The 21,548-nt window shown below is 41.2% G+C and overlaps 1 protein-coding gene across 2 annotated transcripts in view; it reads right to left on the bottom strand.

Moving 5' to 3' along the window:
• The window catches only part of LOC103115007 (uricase), a 113,103-nt gene that overhangs the window by 22,118 nt on the left and 69,437 nt on the right, over positions 1–21,548 (bottom strand). For both annotated transcript variants that reach the window (XM_060202251.1, XM_016188876.2), the window contains exons 2-4: positions 3,247–3,465; positions 1,393–1,509; positions 1,230–1,308 (exon numbers count right to left, since the gene is read on the bottom strand). In XM_060202251.1, the coding sequence (XP_060058234.1) occupies positions 1,230–1,308; positions 1,393–1,509; positions 3,247–3,465 (415 nt within the window). The remainder of the gene's footprint in view (positions 1–1,229; positions 1,309–1,392; positions 1,510–3,246; positions 3,466–21,548) is intronic.

Genomic DNA, 21,548 nt, shown 5'->3' on the forward strand with positions numbered 1-21,548 from the left:
TGTTGCTTTCATGACATCACTGTGTCCAATCCTCCTTCTAGCTCTCTGGCCATTCCTCTATTTCTCTTTTTAAACTGTCCAACCTTTCAACTGGGTGATACTCTCTTCACCCACTCTCTTTGCTTTTTTATTTTTTATTTGTATTATCTTTGTTTATTTATTGGATAAAGACAGAAATCGAGAGGGGAGTGGAGTGTTAGAGAGCAAGAGAGACAGAGAGACACCTGCAGCCCTGCTTGGCTATTCGCAAAGCTTTCCTCCTGCAGGTGGAGACCAGGGACTCAAACCCATGTGCTAGTGCATTAAGGCAGGTGCAGCCACAAGGTGTGCCACCACAAGGCCCCTTTGCTCTTTTCATTCTTTTTTTTTTTCTGGAATGTTTTCTTTTCTTCCCTTACCCCAGCTTCATCTATAAATAATCTGTTGAGGGTCTTCAAATCATCTCTACTCTTTATTCCCCAATACACAAATCACCCCCTAAAAGCATGCCCACTGAATGTATTCTTCTTAGTTAATCTGCCTCCCCTTGCATTCTGTCCATCTCTGTAACAAGTCTCTAAATGTCTCCAAATATTCCATTTACTTCAATAACCCTGTTCCTAATTATTGAATGGTGTCCTCTCTCTCTCTGTCTTATATAGTTCAGGGTCTCAAGCATATACAATGCTACTACTAATTGACCTCCATAGGCCAAATTTTTCATTCTTTATTTTAGAAAGTGATAGAAGAGGGAGAGAGGGACAGAGACTACTAAAATACACCATAGCACTGCTCAATTATACATGTAATTCTTCTGGTACCAGCCACGGTGCTTCCATATGGTACAAATAAGTTCAAACCCAGAAATTAAAGGATGATTAAGACACAAGTTACACCAGGTGAACAATATGCTGACCCTTTGAAGAATTTTATTTAGAAAGAAGAGAAGAAATCACAGCCTTGAAGCTTCCTTCATTATGGTAGAGGTTGAGTTCAAGCCTAGGTTACACACATGGCAAAATAGAGCACTACAGAAGGGGTGTACTTCTGCCCTCCTGGTCCTTATCTTTAAGATAAAAAAAAATGTAGTTCTTTAATATAATCCAAAAACGCAATGCTCATTCCCATCTCATATTTAACGATGTTCAAAATTATCTATAATTTTCCTCAGTGTTAATGAACAGACTAATTTAGGGATGAAAATATGAACTAGCTACTGCAGAATCAAAGCATAAAAGATATTTTCTCACCACTCCTCATTTGTTCGACCTCACAGAAGTGTGTTCCAGTGGGAGTGTAAATGAACGCATGGACATGCTTAACTCCGTTCTGACAAATAGGGGGGAGAAAATCAGTAAATGTCATAAAGCCAATTGATTTGATTAAACTGAAAGTACAAATAAATAATGTAACCTTTTCAAAACGCTTCCAAGGGACTTCTTCCACATAGACTTGAGCTCTGATGACATGGCTAAAAGATGAAAGGAAATGCTCGCAGATAGTCATAGCAAAGACTTCTATGCTTTTGACCTGGAAAAAGAAACAAAATGCAAGCAAGGAAAAAGACAGCTTACTACTTCCATGAAGATTCTTCAAATTAATCTCTAGGCAATGTTTTATGATCCTACCACAGTGACTTCTCCTGCAGGTAAGCTAAATTATTTACACAGGTCTCCCCAGGATAGTTCTATACCTACTGTTTAGAATCCTCATTATAGCATTCTATTTCACTCTCAAAAGTGTCCAGGGTTGGATAAAAAAAAAAAAATCATATGGTCACTTGAATGATAATAAAAAATTTTCATTGTTTTCTATATCCAGATCTATTCCTTCTTTTTTCTGCACCTCTCTCCTAGTACAGGAAATGCATGAATCTGTGTTACCTGTTCCTCTCCTATAATAAGACACAGAAACTTATTTCCAATTTACTTTTGATAGACAGCTATGCCTTTTGTCCCAGAGTCCCATCTGTGTAACAAGAGGAAGGTAGAGCTAGCCTTGAAAAGTATATTTTAATTATTATTCATTTCAATAATTATGGGTGTAGATTTCATGCAAAAATGAATTTTGTACTCTACATGTTTTCATTTTCTTTAAATTCTTTAGTAGCAATAATAATAATAATAAAAAACCTCTGTTGGCGGTGCAGAACGACTCATTCACACTTAAAGAAACGAGGGTTGAGCTGCTAAAATATCACATCCAAGAGCCTTATCATGTCCAAGAGCCTTTTAAAGAAAACAAGCACCAACATATATGGGTACTAAGTGGTCAGCAAGTTGGAAAAATGAAGGAAGCACCAAAAGTTGGATGAATTGATTTTAAAATTCATTTTATTCTCAATATTTCTTCTATAACAATGCCAGAAGAAGTGGTAGTTCTCCTACAAATACTTGCCACTCCAAAAGAAAAAGAAATGGCGTGCCTTAAAAAAAAATAGACACGACAATGTACTGGAGTTGGTGTGTTACACCAAAGTAAAAGAATCTGGGGTGGGGGGAGGGTTCAAGTCCTGGAACTTGATGGTGGAGGAGGACCTAGTGGAGGCTGCATTGTTATGTAGAAAACTGGGAAATGGGGGGTCACCTGCAGGGGAGTCGCTTCACGGGTGGTGAAGCAGGTCTGCAGGTGTCTATCTTTCTCTCCTCTTCTCTGTCTTCCCCTCCTCTCTCCATCTCTCTCTGTCCTATCCAACAACGAATTGCGTCAATAAGGGCAATAATAATAGCCACAACGAAGCTACAACAAGGGCAACAAAAGGAGGGGAAAAAATGGCCTCCAGGAGCGGTGGATTCATGGTGCAGGCACCGAGCCCAGCAATAACCCTGGAGGAGGAAAAGAAGAAAAAGAAAAAAAAAAAGAAAACTGGGAAATGTTATGCATGTACAAACTATTGTATTTTTACTGTCAACTGTAAACCATTAGTCCCCATTTAAAATAAGGAAATTTTAAAAAGAATTTATTCTGAAGCCCTCTCAGGGCCTTGATTCTTCAGTGATGCTAGTGAAGACATAACGTAAATTTGTCAGATCCAGTTCCCTACATAAGGAAGTTGCAGTGAGTTCACCTGGAGTTACAAATATTTATTTTTGCATATATATTACACAGAGGGGAGGTATTTTTAAGCAAGCTTGAATAAGAATTTTAGGACATTTTTATTGTTCTAGTGCAAAAAAAATAGGTTTAAGAAGTAAAGGGAACTCATATTAGGGTACAATAAATTTTGTATCACCACAGGTAGCATCTAAAGAGAAAAATGGCACATACCCCTTTCAGCTTTGCCAAAACATGAACTGTGTTCTTGATAGTGTCTGTCGGGATGATGTCTGAATTGTCTCCATACAGGTAATCCTTTTTGGAACTCAGCGTAAGCTGCACTGAAGTTGTCACCTGTTTAATACTGTGGTATTTTCCATCGCGTTGAATATGGAGAACTTTTACCACATCCTTCCCGTAGCCAGTTCGGACAAACTCCACCTCATCGTTCTACAACGAAAACAGTCTTCTTATTGAATGAAGCTGAATGAAAGCAAAACTTCTACCACAACTTTCTTAAGCCTTAATTTTATCATGCAATTATAAAAGGTGAACTCCAGAGTATTGATGAAATCAAGATCACACCTTGAGGGAAAAATGAGAACTTATACCAAGAAAAGAGAATCTCAAGAAATAGATGAAACTACATCATACTGACCTAAAAACACACAGGTAGGTAGATGGTCTCTATAATATCTGCAGCAATAATCAGTCCCTTCTGGGTCAAATGACTTACTCTGTGTTACTTAGCACCTGAAAACTTAACAGACCTTTTATCCGTTCTGTGGAATGGTATTCATCCCATTTTTCAGAGAGAGAAATTGAAGTTCAGAGTGACTTAGCCCATTCAGGAGGTCCATAAGGATAGACTTCCCTGAACAGACCACCTCACCAAAGTGTCCTGGAGCTCCACTTCCCCAGAGCCCCAACCTGTTAGGGAAAGAGAGAGGCAGGCTGGGAGTATGGATTGACCTGTCAACGCTCATGTTCAGTGGGGAAGCAGTTACAGAAGTCAGACCTTCCACCTTCTGCATCCCACAGTGACCTTGGGTCCATACTCCCAGAGGGTTAAAGAATAAGAAAGCTGTCAAGGAAGGGGATGGGATATGGAGGTCTGGTGATGGGAATTGTGTGGAGTTGTACCCTTCTTATCCTATGGTTTTGTTGATGTCTCCTTTTATAAATGAATAAATAAATAGGATAGAGTCAGAATCCATGTCCAGGTTTGTTTACTAAAATTGTCTACTCTTATCAACTCACATAAACTGCCTTTCTTTTGTTGTTTTATTTATTTATTTATTATTGTATAGAGACAAAGAGAAATTGAGAGGGGAAGATAGAGAGTGAGACAGACAGAGACCCCCTGCAGGTGGGGACCAGGGGGCTTGAACCTGGATCCTTGAGCACTGTAATGTGTGTGCTTAGCCAAGTGCACCCCAGCCTGGTCCCCATAAACTGCCTTTCTTTAAAAAAATTTTAATTTAATTTAATTTTTTAAATCTTATTTGTTTTGGATAGAAGGGGAAGATACCTAACCAAAAAGAGGTGTGTAGTCCTATGTTCATAGCAGCATAATTCATAATAGCTAAAACCTGGAAGCAACCCAGGTGCCCAACAACAGATGAGTGGCTGAGAAAGCTCTGGTATACACAATGGAATACTATGCAGCTATCAAAAACAATGAACCCTCCTTCTCTGACCCATCTTGGACAGAGCTAGAAGGAATTATGTTAAGTGAGCTAAATCAGAAAGATAAAGATGAGTATGGGATGATCCCACTCATCAACAGAAGTTGAGGAAGAAGATCTGAAAGGGAAACTAAAAACAGGACCTGATTAAATTGTAAGTAGGGCACCAAAGTAAAAACCCTGTGGTGAGGGGTAGACATGCAGCTTCCTGGGCCAGTGGGGGGTGGGAGTGGGTGGGAGGGATGGGTCACAGTCTTTTGGTGGTGGGAATGGTGTTTATGTACACTAAATTAATTGTATGTCTCAAAGTTTTTAAAACACAGACTGAGTCTTTTTAATATATAGGATGTGTATTTGATGTGCAGACTCTCTCAAAAGCCTAGACCAAGTAGATCAGAAGCAACCAATAGCATAGCTATATACAAGATACTGGGTACTGTACAGCAAATCCTAACAAATGGACTTTTCAAAGTTAACCCAATTACCAAATAATGTGATGATAACATTAACTATCGATTGTCTTTTTGAACCCTAAGACAGCAGGAATCTCACATCTCCACTATAGAGCCTTTACTTCCCCCAGTCCTGGAACCTTTGGATAGGGCCCACTTTCCCGTATGCCTCTCCCAATCCATATCAAATAATATTGCATCTGCCGATCGCAACCTAATCAACGCAACGATTGCCACCTCAACATGCTTCAGCTCAGACTGTGTCCAGAAACTTCACGTGTGGAATGACAACCCTTCAGCTTCATTACTTGATGATACCTTTCCTTACATAGTATTCGCTAATTACATCCCAGGTGGTTCACTTTCTAACAAAGACCCAAAACCTAGATATACACCAGTTTCTGTGAGAGAGAGCATATGTTCACACGTATCCGTAAACTACTGCAAAATATATACCTGAAAGCAGAAGTACACTAGAGTTTGCAGTGAGTACCCCCCTAACACTTCCTCTCCACTATTCCAAGCTTTGGGTCCATGATTACTCAACAATTTGTTTGGCTTTGTATGTTAACTCTCTTTTCAGTCACCAGGTTCCAGATGTCATCAGGATGCCGGCCAGGCTTCCCTGGACTGAAGACCCCACCAATATGTCCTGGAGCTCCGCTTCCCCAGAGACCCACTCTACTAGGGAAAGAGAGAGGCAGACTGGGAGTATGGACCAACCAGTCAATGTCCATGTTCAGTGGGGAAGCAATTACAGAAGCCAGACCTTCCACTTTCTGCAACCCACAGACCTTCCACTTTCTGCAACCCACAGACCTTCCACTTTCTGCAACCCACAGACCTTCCACTTTCTGCAACCCACAAGGACCCTGGGTCCATGCTCCCAGAGGGATAGAGAATGGGAAAGCTATCAGGGGAGGGGGTGGGATATGGAGATTGGGTGGTGGGAATTGTGTGGAGTTGTACCCCTCCTACCCTATGGATTTGTTAATAAATTAAAATAAATTTAAAAATTTAATTTAATTCAATTTAATTTTTTTAATCTTATTTGTTTTGGATAGAAACTGAGACTGAAGGGGAAGATAAAGGTACAGAGACACACCTACAATATGACTTCACCACTAGTGAAGCTTTGCTCTGTGGTGGAGACTGGGGACTTCAAGCAGAGCGGGTCCTTGTGCTTTGCTACCCGTGCACTCTACTAGGTGCACCACTGCCAGTCCCCTTAAAAAAAAATTTTTTTTTGACTATGAACTGAAAATCCATTCTAGCTCTTTTTTTTTTTAAAGAAAGAAAGCAATGTTCTAAGCGGAGTGTTTCATGATCAATAAAAAACAATTTGAAAATTGCTTCTCCGACTTGCTGCTGGGAAGAAGAGTAATTAGTGACAGGGTCCAGATTACCTTCAGGAGTGCAGAGCCAGGGCCATCTGGCTACAGGGAAAGCTGTGCTTTTAGCAAAGACACACTTAATAAAAGCCTGATGATTGATTCATTAGTGCCCTTGTCTGAAGCTGGAGCCCTGGACACCAAAAATATCCATCCCCACAGATAGACTCTATGACACTGGTCTGTAGAAAGGATCAAAGAGATGGACAGAAAAAAAAAACCCTTTAAATCAGCTTGAAAATTGAGCATTAAATGGTAAGGAAAGATGGTGACAAAAATAAGTCAGTAAACATAATATGCAATGAGGGTCTGGGAGGGAGACAAAGAAGGCGCTTCACCTACTAATTGCACTTACGGTGACAAATGCAGGGATGTCTAGACTAACTAACAAGCCACTTTGATTAAAAAAAAAAAAAGTCATCAGGAGTCTGGGAAATAATTTACCCAGTAAAAGGCATGTTTTACCATGCCCAAGACTCAGGTTCAAGCTTTTGGCCATCACATGGGAGCAACACACAGTGAGGAAGATTCACAAGTGGTGGGTTAGCACTGTAGTGACTCTTCTCCTGTCTCTCTCTCTCTCTCATATAATTTTTTCCTTTTATTTATTTATTTCTTCCCTTTTATTGCCCTTGTTGTTTTTTTATTGTTGTAGTTATTATTGTTGTTATTGATGTTGTTGTTGGATGAGACAGAGAGACATGGAGAGAGGAAGGGAAGACAGAGGGGAAGAGAAAGAGAGACACCTGCAGACCTGCTTCACCGCCTGTGAAGCAACTCCCCTGCAGGTGGGGAGCTGGGGGCTCGAACTGGAATCCTTATGCTGGTCCTTGTGCTTTGTGTTTAACCCTCTGTATTACTGCCCAACTCCCTTTCCTTTCTCTTACCCTCTGTCTAAAAGAAAAATAAATTGAACCTCAGGCAGTGGAATTGCAGAGGCACAGATCCCCAGTGAAAAAGCCCAGACACTGAAAAATAAGATAAAGTAAAAATACCACCAGATACCCTGAGGTGAATTTTAATATGCTACCCAATATCAGAAGCTACACTTTTGTTTTTAATCAAACTAGTGGAGAGAAGGCTGCATGAAATCTTGGCATACACCTTGATAGGACATGGTCTCTGAACATAGAGGAATAGAATGTCTGGATTTGGTCAGTCCTGTGTGGGAAGGACACATTTAAGGTAAAAGTCTTCAAGAGACTCCTCAAAAACTTCTGACTCGACCTCTAATGCTGGGATAGCCTGAAGGTGCTTCTTCCTGAGCTAGTGCTCTCTGGTTTGGAGAGAACTCAACTGGAGCCGATCTAGGCTGCTGCATGGGAGAGGGATCAGGAACTCATGCCGCACTAACTTCGCAGGAGATACACTCTGGAACTCTTGGAGCTGGAAAGCAATTTCCAAGTGTCTTTAATCAGAAGAGCAGCTGTTTTTATACTCTCCAAGTAGGGTGGAAACAGGACGTGACATAGAGAGGGTGGAGCAACAAGTGACTGGTGGAAGATCAGGGTGTGACAAGGAGAGGGGGTGGAGCAGGTGAGAATTCTACCACTAAACCACCAATGCCCTGGAGGGAGTGTGGTGCTTTATGTAAATGTAAAAGTGATTTATGTAAATAGACCAAAGCTTTGAATGGGATTAAATCTATCCCTATATAGGCATATGATTAAGCAGAAGCCAGGGGGAGCTGGCATACTATCCAACACTCTAGGACTTAATTCATCTTTAAGACAAGGGTCAGGGGGCCAGCAAGTTAAGCACATGTGGCGCAAAGCTCAAGGACTGGTATAAGGATCCTGGTTGGAGCCTCCGGCAGCCCACCTGCATGGGTGTCACTTCACAGGTGGTGAAGCAGGTCTGCAGGTGTCTTTCTTTCTCTCCCCTTCTCTGTCTTCCTCTCCTTTCTCCATTTCTCTCTTTCCTATCCAACAATTACATCAATAACAACAACAACAATAACTACAACAATGATAAAACAACTAGGGCAACAAAAGGGAAAAAAGTGTCTCCAGGAGCAGTGGGTTCATGGTGCAGGCCCTGAGCCCCAGCAATAACCCTGGAGGCAAAAAAAAAGACATGGAACAGTCTTCACCTACAGTGGGTCCACTGCACAAGCGGTAAAGCAGGTCTGCAGGTGTCTATCTATCTTCCTCCTTATCCCCTCCTCCCCTCTCAATTTCTCTCTGTCCTATCCAGTAAAATGGGGAAAAAATGGCTTCCAGGAGCAGTGGATTTGTGGTGCTGGAACTGAGCCCCAGCAATTAGAGGCAGAAAAAAAGGAAAAAAGAGGTCAGAAAACCCATTTTTATCAACTTCAATCAAATTTATGATACTGATAGGAAAAAGGTTACTCTTGTGTGTTTGTAGTCGCTTTGGGATCAAACCAGGCCCAGACCATGACTGGCCACTTACAATTTTGTGGCTTGGAACAAGTAATTTAATATCTCTGAGACTCAGTTTCCCCATGAAAGTAGATGGGTAACTGGCCTACTAGTAAAGTTGGCAGTAGTGTTTGAAAGACCTGCTCAGTTCCTCATGCCTAGAGGTACAGTGAGGTCAGGCCCCACAGTAGTGATCACAACAGGCCTAGATGTGGGCACAGCAGCTGCAGAAGGGACCGAGTAGAGCCAGACTCCACCCCGACTTCTCTGGGCAGATGACTTCACCAATGTGCCCTGGACCCTCGCATCTCCAGAGCTCAGGTCCACTAGGGAGAGATAGAAATGGCTGGGGGTACAGATCAACCTGTCAACACCCATGCTTAGCGGAGAAGCAGCTACAGAAGCCAGAACTCCTACCTTCTGCTCCCCATAAACAACCTTGATTCATACCCCCAGCAGGGAAGAAGTGATAGGATGAAGATAAGAGGACTCTGAATTTCAGCTCCATCAGCACCCAGAGAGAGAGAGAAGAAAAAGGAGAGGGTCATATGGAGGTAGTTATGATTTCATGAGTGACTTGGAGGGGGAGAGAGGATTGAATCAGAAAAAAGGGGGCAGCTATGTATAAACGTGGACAGATAGTTGTAGAGAAGATGGTTGGTCCATGTCTCTAACCTTAGGGGAACTGTGGTGGATTGCAGTGGGAAGAGTGAAGATTCAGAACTTTGGTGGTGGGAATGGTGTGGATTCAAACCCCTGTCAACATGTAATTCTATAATATAAAAATAAGTAAATTGGGAGTCGGGCGGTAGCGCAGCAGCTTAAGTGCACGTGGCGCAAAGAGCAAGGACCAGCCGAAGGATACCGGTTTGAGCCCCCGGCTCCCCACCTGCAGGGGAGTCGATTTACAGGTGGTGAAGCAGGTCTGCAGGTGTTTGTCTTTCTCTCCTCCTCTCTGTCTTTCCCTCCTCTTTTCATTTCTCTCTGTCCTATCCAACAACAATGACATCAATAATAACAATAATAACTACAACAAGGGCACCAAAAGGGAATAAATAAATATTAAAAAAATAAGTAAATTAAAATACATATATTACTGCTGTCAGAAGCAGGAATAAGACTCAGTGATGGTCACTTTCCCTATCTGCACACTATTCACCTTCCCAGCTCCCCATGTCGTCAAACTCTACTGCAGACTCTTCTTCAGCTATTCCGGGCTCTGGGAGGCTGCCCAACATCTGCACGATTTCTTTTCCTGTAAGCCTTGAACTTTACTCTTCTTTCTTTCCTGAAGCCATTTTCTCTTCCTCATTACCCAATGGCCAGCCCCTTTACCTGCCTGGATTCTTCCAGTCATCTTTCAAGTCACAGTTGACACTTTTTCCAGATAACCTGCTCCAACCAAATTGCCAGGTCTGGAGTAGACACCTTTTTCACGTGATCTCAAAATGCTCTGTGCCTTTTGCCTAACTTATTATTGGATAGAGACAGAGAGATATTGAGGGGGGAGGTAGAGAGGGAAAGAGACAGAGAGACAGCTGCAGCGCTGCTTCACCACTCATGAAGCTTTCCCCCTGCAGATGGGGACCAGGGACTTGAGACTGGGTCCTTACACACTGTAATGTGTGCACAACATAATTATGTGTGCCACTGCCCCAGCTTTGTTCCTTTTCAAAGTCTATAGAAAATTGTATTGCAGGGAGCCGAGTGGTGGTGCAGCGGGTTAAGCACACATGGCGCACCGGCATAAGGATCTCGGTTCGAGCCCCCAGCTCTCCACCTGCAGGGGGGTTGCTTCACAAGCGGTGAAGCAGGTCTGCAGGTGTCTCTCTTTCTCTCCCCCTCTCTGTCTTCCCCTTCTCTTTCCATTTCTCTGTGTCCAATCTAACAACAATGACAGCAATAACAACAATGATGAACAACAAGGACAACAAAAGGGAAAAAAATTTAAACATTAAAATAAAATAAAAATGTATTACAATTGCCTTTTCATGTATCTGATTCATCCAAAAATGGTAAGCTATGATGATAGCAGGAAAACTTTTCACCCTAGTTGTCATGGCAACCCCAATGCATCTGGCATGGAACATAAACAGGTGCTTCATAAATGTGTCACGAATGAATAAAGGTTACACAACCATCCTCACTGCATGTATGAGAACAAGGAACAGTTAGGAATGAAAATGCCCCCACATTTCCATACTGACAGTGGAATGCTCAGTTTGAAATTTAGTCAAGGAATTCCTTTTCCTGGGAGAATGAAGGAGTTGCCTTTTGCTCGCTGATCACCACAGCCTCAAGATCATAAGCACAGCTGGCCAGAGAGCAAAGATGTCAGGACGAGCAGAACTGAGTGTAGGGAGAGTCAGTGACACAGCACCATGAGCTCTTGTTGCTAATATGACAGTTTCCCAGCATAACACAGGCCTTCTGGAGTTCACGTTTGACACACTCAGGAGAGGTCAGCACTCCCTAGCAAACTGACTGACTGGGACGTCTTAGCACTCCAGCACAATTTGAGTAATCAAATTTACTGAGCAATGAGTCGGAAATGGAAAGAGCATAGCCACCTGAAGCTGGAGCAAGATGCAACAAGAACAGTGTGGCCTGCCCAGGAGTATCAGAGTAGGAGTTGACAGCACAGATAATGGCCAGGGTCAGAGCTAAGGCCGTTCTCCTCAACAAGGTCTCCCCTAGTCCTGCAGTCAGGACTAGGTGCCAGAACCCAGCTCCATACAGTAGCAAATTTGGCACAGAGATGTGTTCTGAGAGTGCTGAGTGATAAAATGGGAAGCTGGTCTTATCTGGAGAGCAAACAGGTGTCTGAGAGGATGGGTTCAGGGCACTGAAGGCAGGAAGGCCAGAAAGAGGCAGGTTCACCTGTTTGTAAAATGAGAATAGTAATGCCACCCACATAAGAAAAAAAAACATAAAGGACATACAATTCCTGACAAGTCGAAAATATTCAATCAATATTATACAATCAAATTTATGATACTGATAGGAAAAATGTCACTCTTTTGTGTTTGTAGTAGCTTTGGGATCAAACCAGGCCCAAACTCTGCCTGACCACTTACAGTTCTGTGGCTTGCAACAAGTAGCTTAATATCTCTGAGACTATTATAGGCCAATTATACATCGAACGGCCCTTCTACTTGCTATCAGAAATAAATCCACAAAGTATACACCAATCCAGAGCTGGGGTGGCCAAAATAAAAGACAGCTGCTGTGGCGTGACCTAATTCTACCTTCCTCTTTGGTTGTCCTTTCCCAGATTTGTGTGATTTGAGGAAGTCAAGTCACTGAAAGAAATTCAATTTCCTAGAATAACACTCTGAACAAAATATCAGCAGCTGTAAATCTTCACCTGACTCTACATAAGAAAAAGCTACTTTTCTTAGGTGTGTTTTGAAATACAAAGGGATGGAGGGTCATTGCTTGCCTGTAAGTACTGCTAGAATTTTCAAAGATTTTTTTAAAAATGAATCATGAATTTTCACTTCTGCAATGAGATGGTGAAGTTTCCTAATTTCCAAGCCATATTGATAGTGTCATTGATTGTTGGGGAGATAGCACAGCATTTTACACAACAGGCCTTTGTATCTGAGGCTCAGAGTTTCTGTGTTCAATGCCAGCATAGGCATAAGACAGAACTGTACAGTGTTCTTAAAAAAATAAAGAAAAATGATGGGCCTAGACCTCAAATAAATCCCTCTCTCCTTGTTACCGGTCATCTCTATCAGGAACAACAAAATAGGCCCCTTTGTGGGCCCCCATAGGGACTTACCCTCAACTTGGATCAACAATGGTAGAGAATGTTCCATCCTATGAAGGGAGAATGGGCAACATACTCTATGCTACACCTGAGGAAGATGGGTCCTGATATTGGAGCAGCTTGGAATGTTCCTACTCATGACCACAGAATGTGAGCTCAGATCTACAGGGATGCAGTGGTCACATAGGCTCCTAAGCTGAATATGGGCCCCAGACCAAATCAAATAGATGGGGTTTACAGTCAACAATATTTATACTCCTTTCCCATATTAGGGAGCTACTGTCTTCCCTGATCCAGCTTTCTGGTCCTTTTTCCAGCCATGACATCATCTCCCCAGACAATAACTTGGATCCACCTGCATATAAGATTTCAGACTCGGGGTGGGGAACCAAACTAGTATAGCCACAAGCCCTTTGGAATATATCTAAAATATGCCTACTACCTATCTACAAAAATGAAGGACCCCTAACTCTTCATCTGCACTATTCCAGCCTTTAAGTTCATGACTGATCATGATGCGACCAGACTTCCCTGGACAGACAACCCCACCAATATGTCCTGGAGCTCTGCTTCCCCAGAGCCCCACCCTAGAAAGAAAGAGACAGGCTGGGAGTATGGATTGACCTGTCAAAGCCCATGCCCATGCTCAGCAGGGAAGCAATTACAGTAGCCAGACCTTCCACCTTCTGCATCCCACAATGACCTTGGGTCCATACTCCCAGAAGGCTAAAGAATAGGAAAGCTATCAGGGGAGGGGATGAGATATGGAGATCTGGTGGTGGGAATGGTGTGGAGTTGTACCCCTTTTATCCTATGGTTTTGTCAATGTTTCCTTTTTATAAATAAAGAAAAGAAAAGAAAAGAAAAGAAAGAAAAAAGAATGGTATGGATTGTCAATACAAGTTTAGGAGGTCCTTAGTAAATTTGTCAGTTTAAGAAAACCTAAAAAGGGGCCTGATGCTGGTGTACCTGGCTGAGCACACATGTTACAATGTGCAAGAACCCAGGTTCAAGCCCCTAGTCCCCACTTGCAGGGGGAAAGCTTTGCGACTGGTGAAGCAGGGCCGTGGGTGTCTCTCTGTATCTCTTCCTCTCTATCTCCCCTTCTCCTGTCGGTTTCTGTTTGTCTCTATCCAACAAATAAGGATAATTTTTAAGAGATTTTTTAAATATTTATTTATTTATTCCCTTTTGTTGCCCTTGTTGTTTTATTTTTGTAGTTACTATTGATGTCCTTGTTATTGGATAGGACAGGGAGAAATGGAGAGAGGAGGGGAAGACAGAGAGGGGGAGAGAAGGAGAGAAACCTACAGACCTGCTTCACCACTTATGAAGCGACTCCCCTGCAGGTGGGGAGCCGAGGGTTTTGAACTGGGATCCTTACACCAGTCCTTGTGCTTTGCACCACCTGTGCTTAACCCGCTGCTCTACCATCTGACTCCAAAGGATAATTTTTTTTTAATTAAGAAAGAAAACCTGATGATGGATTTGAGGTAGACAAATGGTAGGAAAGACAAAGGAAAACTTTCATATATTTGATTATTTTTGATGCAGCTTGAACTGCCTCAAACCAGTTATTTTCCATTCAGATAGAAAGATAGAGTGCATGACTTGTATATGTAGCATCTTGTGTTCAATCCTTAGTACAGCATGCTTCAGAGTAATGCCCTGGTTCGTGTCCTCTCTCTTTCTCTCTGCAAATAAGCAATTATTTTTTAAAATAAAAGCATATAAATTCAGTATATTGTGTTACATGCAAGAATTATGTATAGAGAGCTTCCTTCTCTCTCTGGAGTATGCCTGAGAAATTCTCCCAGTCTTCTAAATTTTCCCTTTGTACAACTTTCTCCAACATTTGTGAACAAAAAGACTTCAGAGAAAACTGTTGAAGTAAGTATGTGGAAAAGGCACATTTATACGAACAATCTCAGTATCACTTTGGCGGCTCTTAATAATACATAATGATAGGAACAGTGACTATGAGTAATAAGCTTAGAGGCAACTGGTATTTTTGTGACTGCTGAAATTCTACCAAATGTCAGGTAGAAAAATATTGACATCTAGTAGAAAATGTCACATTACTTTAGGCAGTAGAGTGGTTTGTTTTTTGCTGGGAGTGGCAGTGGTGGGGGCTACATTCAAAGTGTAAAAGGACTTGTCAAGCAGATGTAAAAACAGGAGGGCAGTACATATGCATAATCATGGTAGAAAGAAAGGATAATCTGTTATCTAAAGAGAAAGAGTCTATTTACAAGTTCCCCTTACTTTTATACCTCTGCCTATCACTAAAGATGAGGACTTTACTAAATGCCAAAAGAAATGCAAGTTTTCTTTTATTCTTTTTTCCTCCAGGGTTATTGTTGGGGCTCAGTGCCTGCACCATAAATCCATTGCTTCTAGAGGCCATTTTCCCTCCCCTTTTGTTGCCCTTGTTGTTGTAGCCTTGTTTTGGTTATTATTGTTGTTGATGATGTTTTCTTACCAACCTCTCCAGCGCACCAACAACTTCAACATAAGGAATTGGGACAAAGCGGTCAGGTACGTCTGGGGTTGGAGGCAGGAAACACCACAACAAGGAATTGATGGAGCTCCCAAAATGCAGTTGGAAGAAAACTTTATGGAAATGTGTACACCAAAACATGTCTTTTTCCTAACGTAGAAGTCTCTCTGTCTCTACCTGTCTCTTTCTCTCTAGACAGAGCACGAGAGAGACCATAATACTGAAGCTTCTTATTTCACAAATAATTTTAGTTTCTTTCTTTATTTATTGGATAAGGACAGGCAGAAATTGAGAGGAAGGGGGGGATAGGGAGAGAGAGAGGAGAGAGAGGAGAGAGAGAGAGAGAGAGAGAAACCTGCAGCACTGTTTCACCACTGGAGAATCTTTCCTCCTACAGGTGAGGACTAGGTGCTTTGCACACTGTATCTATCATGTGCACTCAACCAGTTGCACCACCCCCCAGCCCCCAATAATGAAACTTTTTTAGATGTTATGTGGGTCAGGCCTGAAACTGGGTCATGCACCTGACAAAAGCAGCAAACTATTCAAAAGTGATATTTTTTTTTATTTAATGTGTAAGTCTTGAAGGCAAACAATAGTTGGGATCAATTGGCGAAGTTTTCATGACTCAGGAAATTTACATCTATTATTTCCTCTAATAAAATACCTATGAAATAGGAATTAGTCTTCAAAGCTGATAAAAGAAAACACTAAGGTTAGGTAATCTAGGTAGACCACACCATTACTAGGAGACAGAGCAAGAGAGCCTAGACCATTTGAACCCAAATGATTCGCTTTTTTCTAAGAACTCAGAACCCCTCCATACCACTGATGGCCTGCCTCTCCACTCAGGAAGGAGAGAAATAGCCATGCTACACTGATATGTATATGTCCATACAATTTAAAGCATTTTCAGCCCACTAAGCCATGTATTATCTTATCTATTCCTCATTATAACACTGTGATTCAATGAAAGGAAACACTGTTTTTAAATAAACTTTAAAAAATGATGAGCATTATGGTATTAGAAGTCAGACAGAGAAAAATACTATATAATCTCACTTAAATCTGAAATCTAAACAGAGCAAACAAATAAAACAAAAGCTAAGATTCTAAATATAGATCAATGAAGCCAAATGTTGGTTCTTTGAAAGATTAAACAAAATTGACAAACCCCTAGCCAGACTCACCAAACAAAAAAGAGAGAAGACTCAAATTAATAGAATTGTAAACGATACAGGAGATATCACAACTGACACCACAGAAATCCAGAGAATTCTGTGAAACTTCTATAAAGAACTATATGCCACCAAGCTAGAGAATCTGGAAGAAATGGAGCAATTCCTAGAAACCTATGCACTTCCAAAACTGAACCAAGAAGAACTACAAAATCTAAATGCACCAATCACAGACAAAGAAATTGAAACCGTTATTAAGAATCTCCCCAACAACAAAAGTCCTGGACCAGATGACTTCACAAACGAATTCTACAAAACTTTCAGGAAACAGTTAATACCCATACTTCTTAAGCTATTTCATAAGATTGAAGAAACAGGAATACTCCCTTCCACCTTTTATGAAGCCAACATCACCCTGATACCAAAAGCTGATAGGGACAGAACAAAAAAGGAAAACTACAGACCAATATCTCTGATGAACATAGATGCCAAAATATTAAACAAGATCTTGGCCAACCGGATACAGCAACACATCAAAAAGATTGTTCATCACGACCAAGTGGGATTCATCCCAGGAATGCAAGGCTGGTTCAACATCCGTAAATCAATCAATGTCATTCATCACATCAATAAAAGCAAAGCCAAAAACCACATGATTATCTCAATAGATGCAGAGAAAGCCTTTGACAAAATCCAACACCCATTCATGCTCAAAACTCTACAAAAAATGGGAATAGATGGGAAATTCCTCAAGATAGTGGAGTCTATATATAGCAAACCTACAGCCAACATCATACTCAATGGAGAGAAGCTGAAAGCATTCCCCCTCAGATCAGGGACTAGACAGGGCTGCCCACTGTCACCGTTACTCTTCAACATAGTATTGGAAGTTCTTGCCATAGCAATCAGGCAAGAGAAAGAAATCAAAGGGATACAGATTGGAAGGGAAGAAGTCAAGCTCTCACTATTTGCAGATGATATGATAGTATACATAGAAAGACCTAAAGAATCCAGTAGAAAATTACTGGAAGTTGTTAGGCAATATAGCAAGGTATCAGGCTACAAAATCAATGTACAAAAATCAGTGGCATTTCTTTATGCAAACACTAAATCTGAAGAAGAAGACATCCAGAAATCACTCCCATTTACTGTTTCAGCAAAATCAATCAAATACCTAGGAATAAAGTTGACCAAAGAAGTGAAAGACTTGTATGCTGAAAACTATGAGTCGCTACTCAAGGAGATAGAAACTGATACCAAGAAATGGAAAGATATCCCATGCTCATGGATTGGAAGAATAAATATCATCAAAATGAACATTCTCCCCAGAGCCATATACAAATTTAATGCAATACCCATCAAAGTTCCACCAAGCTTCTTTAAGAGAATAGAACAAACACTACAATCATTTATCTGGAACCTGAAAACACCTAGAATTGCCAAAAACATCCTAAGGAAAAGAAACAGAAATGGAGGCATCACACTCCCAGACCTTAAACTATATTATAAAGCCATCATCATCAAAACAGCATGGTACTGGAACAAAAATAGGCACACAGACCAGTGGAACAGAATTGAAAGCCCAGAAGTAAATCCCAACACCTATGGACATCTAATCTTTGATAAGGGGGCCCAAAGGATTAAATGGAAGAAGGAGGCTCTCTTCAATAAATGGTGCTGGGAAAACTGGGTTGAAACATGCAGAAGAATGAAATTGAACCACTTTATCTCACCAGAAACAAAAATCAACTCCAAATGGATCAAAGACCTAGATGTCAGACCAGAAACAATCAAATACTTAGAGGAAAACATTGGTAAAACACTTTCCCATCTACACCTCAAGGACATCTTTGATGAATCAAACCCAATTGCAAGGAAGACCAAAGCAGAAACAAACCAATGGGACTACATCAAATTGAAAAGCTTCTGCACATCCAAAGAAACTATTAAACAAACAGAGAGACCCCTCACAGAATGGGAGAAGATCTTCACATGCCAGACATCAGACAAGAAACTAATCACCAAAATATATAAAGAGCTCAGCAAACTTAGCTGCAAAAAAGCAAATGACCCCATCCAAAAATGGGCAGAGGAAATGAACAAAACATTCACCACAGAGGAGATCCAAAAGGCTAACAAACATATGAAAAACTGCTCTAGGTCACTGACTGTCAGAGAAATGCAAATTAAGACAACACTAAGATACCACCTCACTCCCGCAAGAATGGCATACATCAAAAAGGACAGCAGCAACAAATGCTGGAGAGGATGTGGGGACAGAGGAACCCTTTTACATTGCTGGTGGGAATGTAAATTGGTACAGCCTCTGTGGAGAGCAGTCTGGAAAACTCTCAGAAGGCTAGACATGGACCTTCCATATGACCCAATAATTCCTCTCCTGGGGTTATACCCCAAGGACTCCATAACACCCAACCAAAAAGAGGTGTGTACTCCTATGTTCATAGCAGCACAATTCATAATAGCTAAAACCTGGAAGCAACCCAGGTGCCCAACAACAGATGAATGGCTGAGAAAGCTGTGGTATATATACACAATGGAATACTATGCAGCTATCAAGAACAATGAACCCACCTTCTCTGACCCATCTTGGACAGAGCTAGAAGGAATTATGTTAAGTGAACTAAGTCAGAAAGTTAAAGATGAGTATGGGATGATCCCACTCATCAACAGAAGCTGACTTAGAAGATCTGAAAGGGAAACTAAAAGCAGGACCTGATCAAATTGTAAGTAGGGCACCAAAGTAAAAACCCAGTGGTGAGGGGTAGACATGTAGCTTCCTGGGCCAGTCGGGGGTGGGAGTGGGCGGGAGGGATGGGTCACGGTCCTTTGGTGATGGGAATGGTGTTTATGTACACTCCTAGCAAAATGTAGACATATAAATCAGTAGTTAATTAATATGAGAGGGGGAAATCAATTGTATGTCTCAAAGGTTCTCAAAAGACAAACTGAATCTTTTTAATAGATAGGCTACGTATTTGATATGCGGACTCTCTCAAAAGCCTAGACCAAGTAGATTAGAAGCTTCCAATAGCACAGCTATATACAAGATACTGGGTACTGTACAGCAAACCATAACAAAGGGACTTTTCAAAGTTAACCCAATTAACAAATAATGTGATGATAATATTAACTATTGATTGTCTTTTTGAACCCTAAGACAGCAGGAACCTCACATCTTCACTATAGAGCCCCTACTTCCCCCAGTCCTGGCACCCTTGGATAGGGCTCACTTTCCCGTATGCATCTCCCAATCCATACCAAATAATATTGCATCCGCCGATCACAACCTAACCAAAGCAACGATTGCCATCTCAACATGCTTCACCTCAGAATGTATCCAGAGACTTCACGTGTGGAATGACAACCCTTCAGCTTCATTACTTGGGTGAGACCTTTCCTTTTATAGTACACTCTAATTTCATCTCAGGTAGTTCACTTTCTAACAAAGTCCCATAACCTAGACATACAACAGTTTCTGTGAGAGAGAGCTTATGTTCACACGTATCCATAAACTACTGCAAAATATATACCTGAAAGCAGGATTACACTAGAGTTTGCAGTGAGTACCTCCCTAACACTTCCTCTCCACTATTCCAAACTTGGGATCCATGATTGCTCAACAAATTGATTGGCTTTGTATGTTAACTCTCTTTTCAATCACCAGGTTCCAGATGCCACCAGGATGCTGGCTAGGCTTCCCTGGATTGAAGACCCCACCAATGTGTCCTGGAGCTCAGATTCCCCAGAGACACACCTTACTAGGGAAAGAGAGAGACAGACTGGGAGTATGGACCGACCAGTCAACGCCCATGTTCAGCGGGGAAGCAATTACAGAAGCCAGACCCTCTACCTTCTGCAACCCTCAAGGACCCTGGGTCCATGCTCCCAGAGGGCTAGAGAATGGGAAGGCTATCATGGGAGAGGGTGGGTTATGGGGATTGGGTGGTGGGAATTGTGTGGAGTTGTACCCCTCCTACCTTATGCCTTTGTTCACTAATCCTTTCTTAAATAAAAAATTAAAAAAAAAAAAAAAAAGATTCTAAATATAGAGAACACCTTGAAACATACTGAAAATAGACTTCGTAATGTCTTCCCACCCTGAGACCTCTAATTTCATTTGCTCAATTTCTACCATTGGGTTCCTGTTTATTAAACAATATGTCCTTATTTTATATCTTACCGCCTTTCAACCACTAAGTTGCAGAAGCTACTATGATGGCATCCTGACTTCCCTGAGCAGACAACTTCATCAATGTGTCCCAGAACCTCATCTCTCCAGAGTCCTACCCCACTAGGGAAAGACAGAAAGAGGCTGGGGGTATGGATTCACCTGCCAACGCCCATGTCCAGCAGAAAAGCAATTACAGAAGCCAGACCTCCCACTTCCGGCTCCCCATAAAGAATTTTGGTCCATACTTTCAGACGGATAAAGAATAGGGAAGCTTCCAATGGAGAGGATAGGACATGGGACTCTGGTGGTGGGAACTGTGTGGAATTGTACCCCTGTTATCTTACAATCTTGTTAGTCATTATTAAGTCACTAATCCAAAATTTAAAAATATAGAGAACACACTGGTAATTGTCAGAGGGGGCAGTGAGGGCTGGGTGAAATAGGTAAGGGGATTTAAAAGTTCTATTTATAAAATAACAAATTCATGTGAATGTAATGTAAAGCTCAGTGAATGTAGATAGTAAAACTATATTGGATATTTAAAAGTTGCTAGGAGCATAAATCTTAAAAGTTCTTTTCACAAGAAAAATTAGAATTCTGTTTAGTACTGAATATTAACTATACTTATTGTAGTATATATACAAATATAAACTATTTTATGCTGTACACTTAAAACTAAGATATACTATGTGTCAGTTCTGTCTTAATCAAAATATTACAACATGGTAGTTAAATAAAAGAGAGGAGACTTGAAGATTTTTTTTTTTAACTGAACGTATGACCATAAATAATCCACATGAAAAAAACTCTCTTTTGTTTGCTATACTTGCCAAGTTACAATGAAGGGATTTTTTAAAGTTTTTTATTATCTTTATTTATTGGACAGAGATAGCTGGAAATTGAGAGGAGGAGGGTAAATAGACAGGGAGAGAGACAGAGAGACACCTGAACCCACTTGCAAAGCTTTCCCCCTGCA

The sequence above is a fragment of the Erinaceus europaeus genome, chromosome 11 (genome assembly GCF_950295315.1).
Source record: "Erinaceus europaeus chromosome 11, mEriEur2.1, whole genome shotgun sequence".
NCBI lineage: Eukaryota > Metazoa > Chordata > Mammalia > Eulipotyphla > Erinaceidae > Erinaceus > Erinaceus europaeus.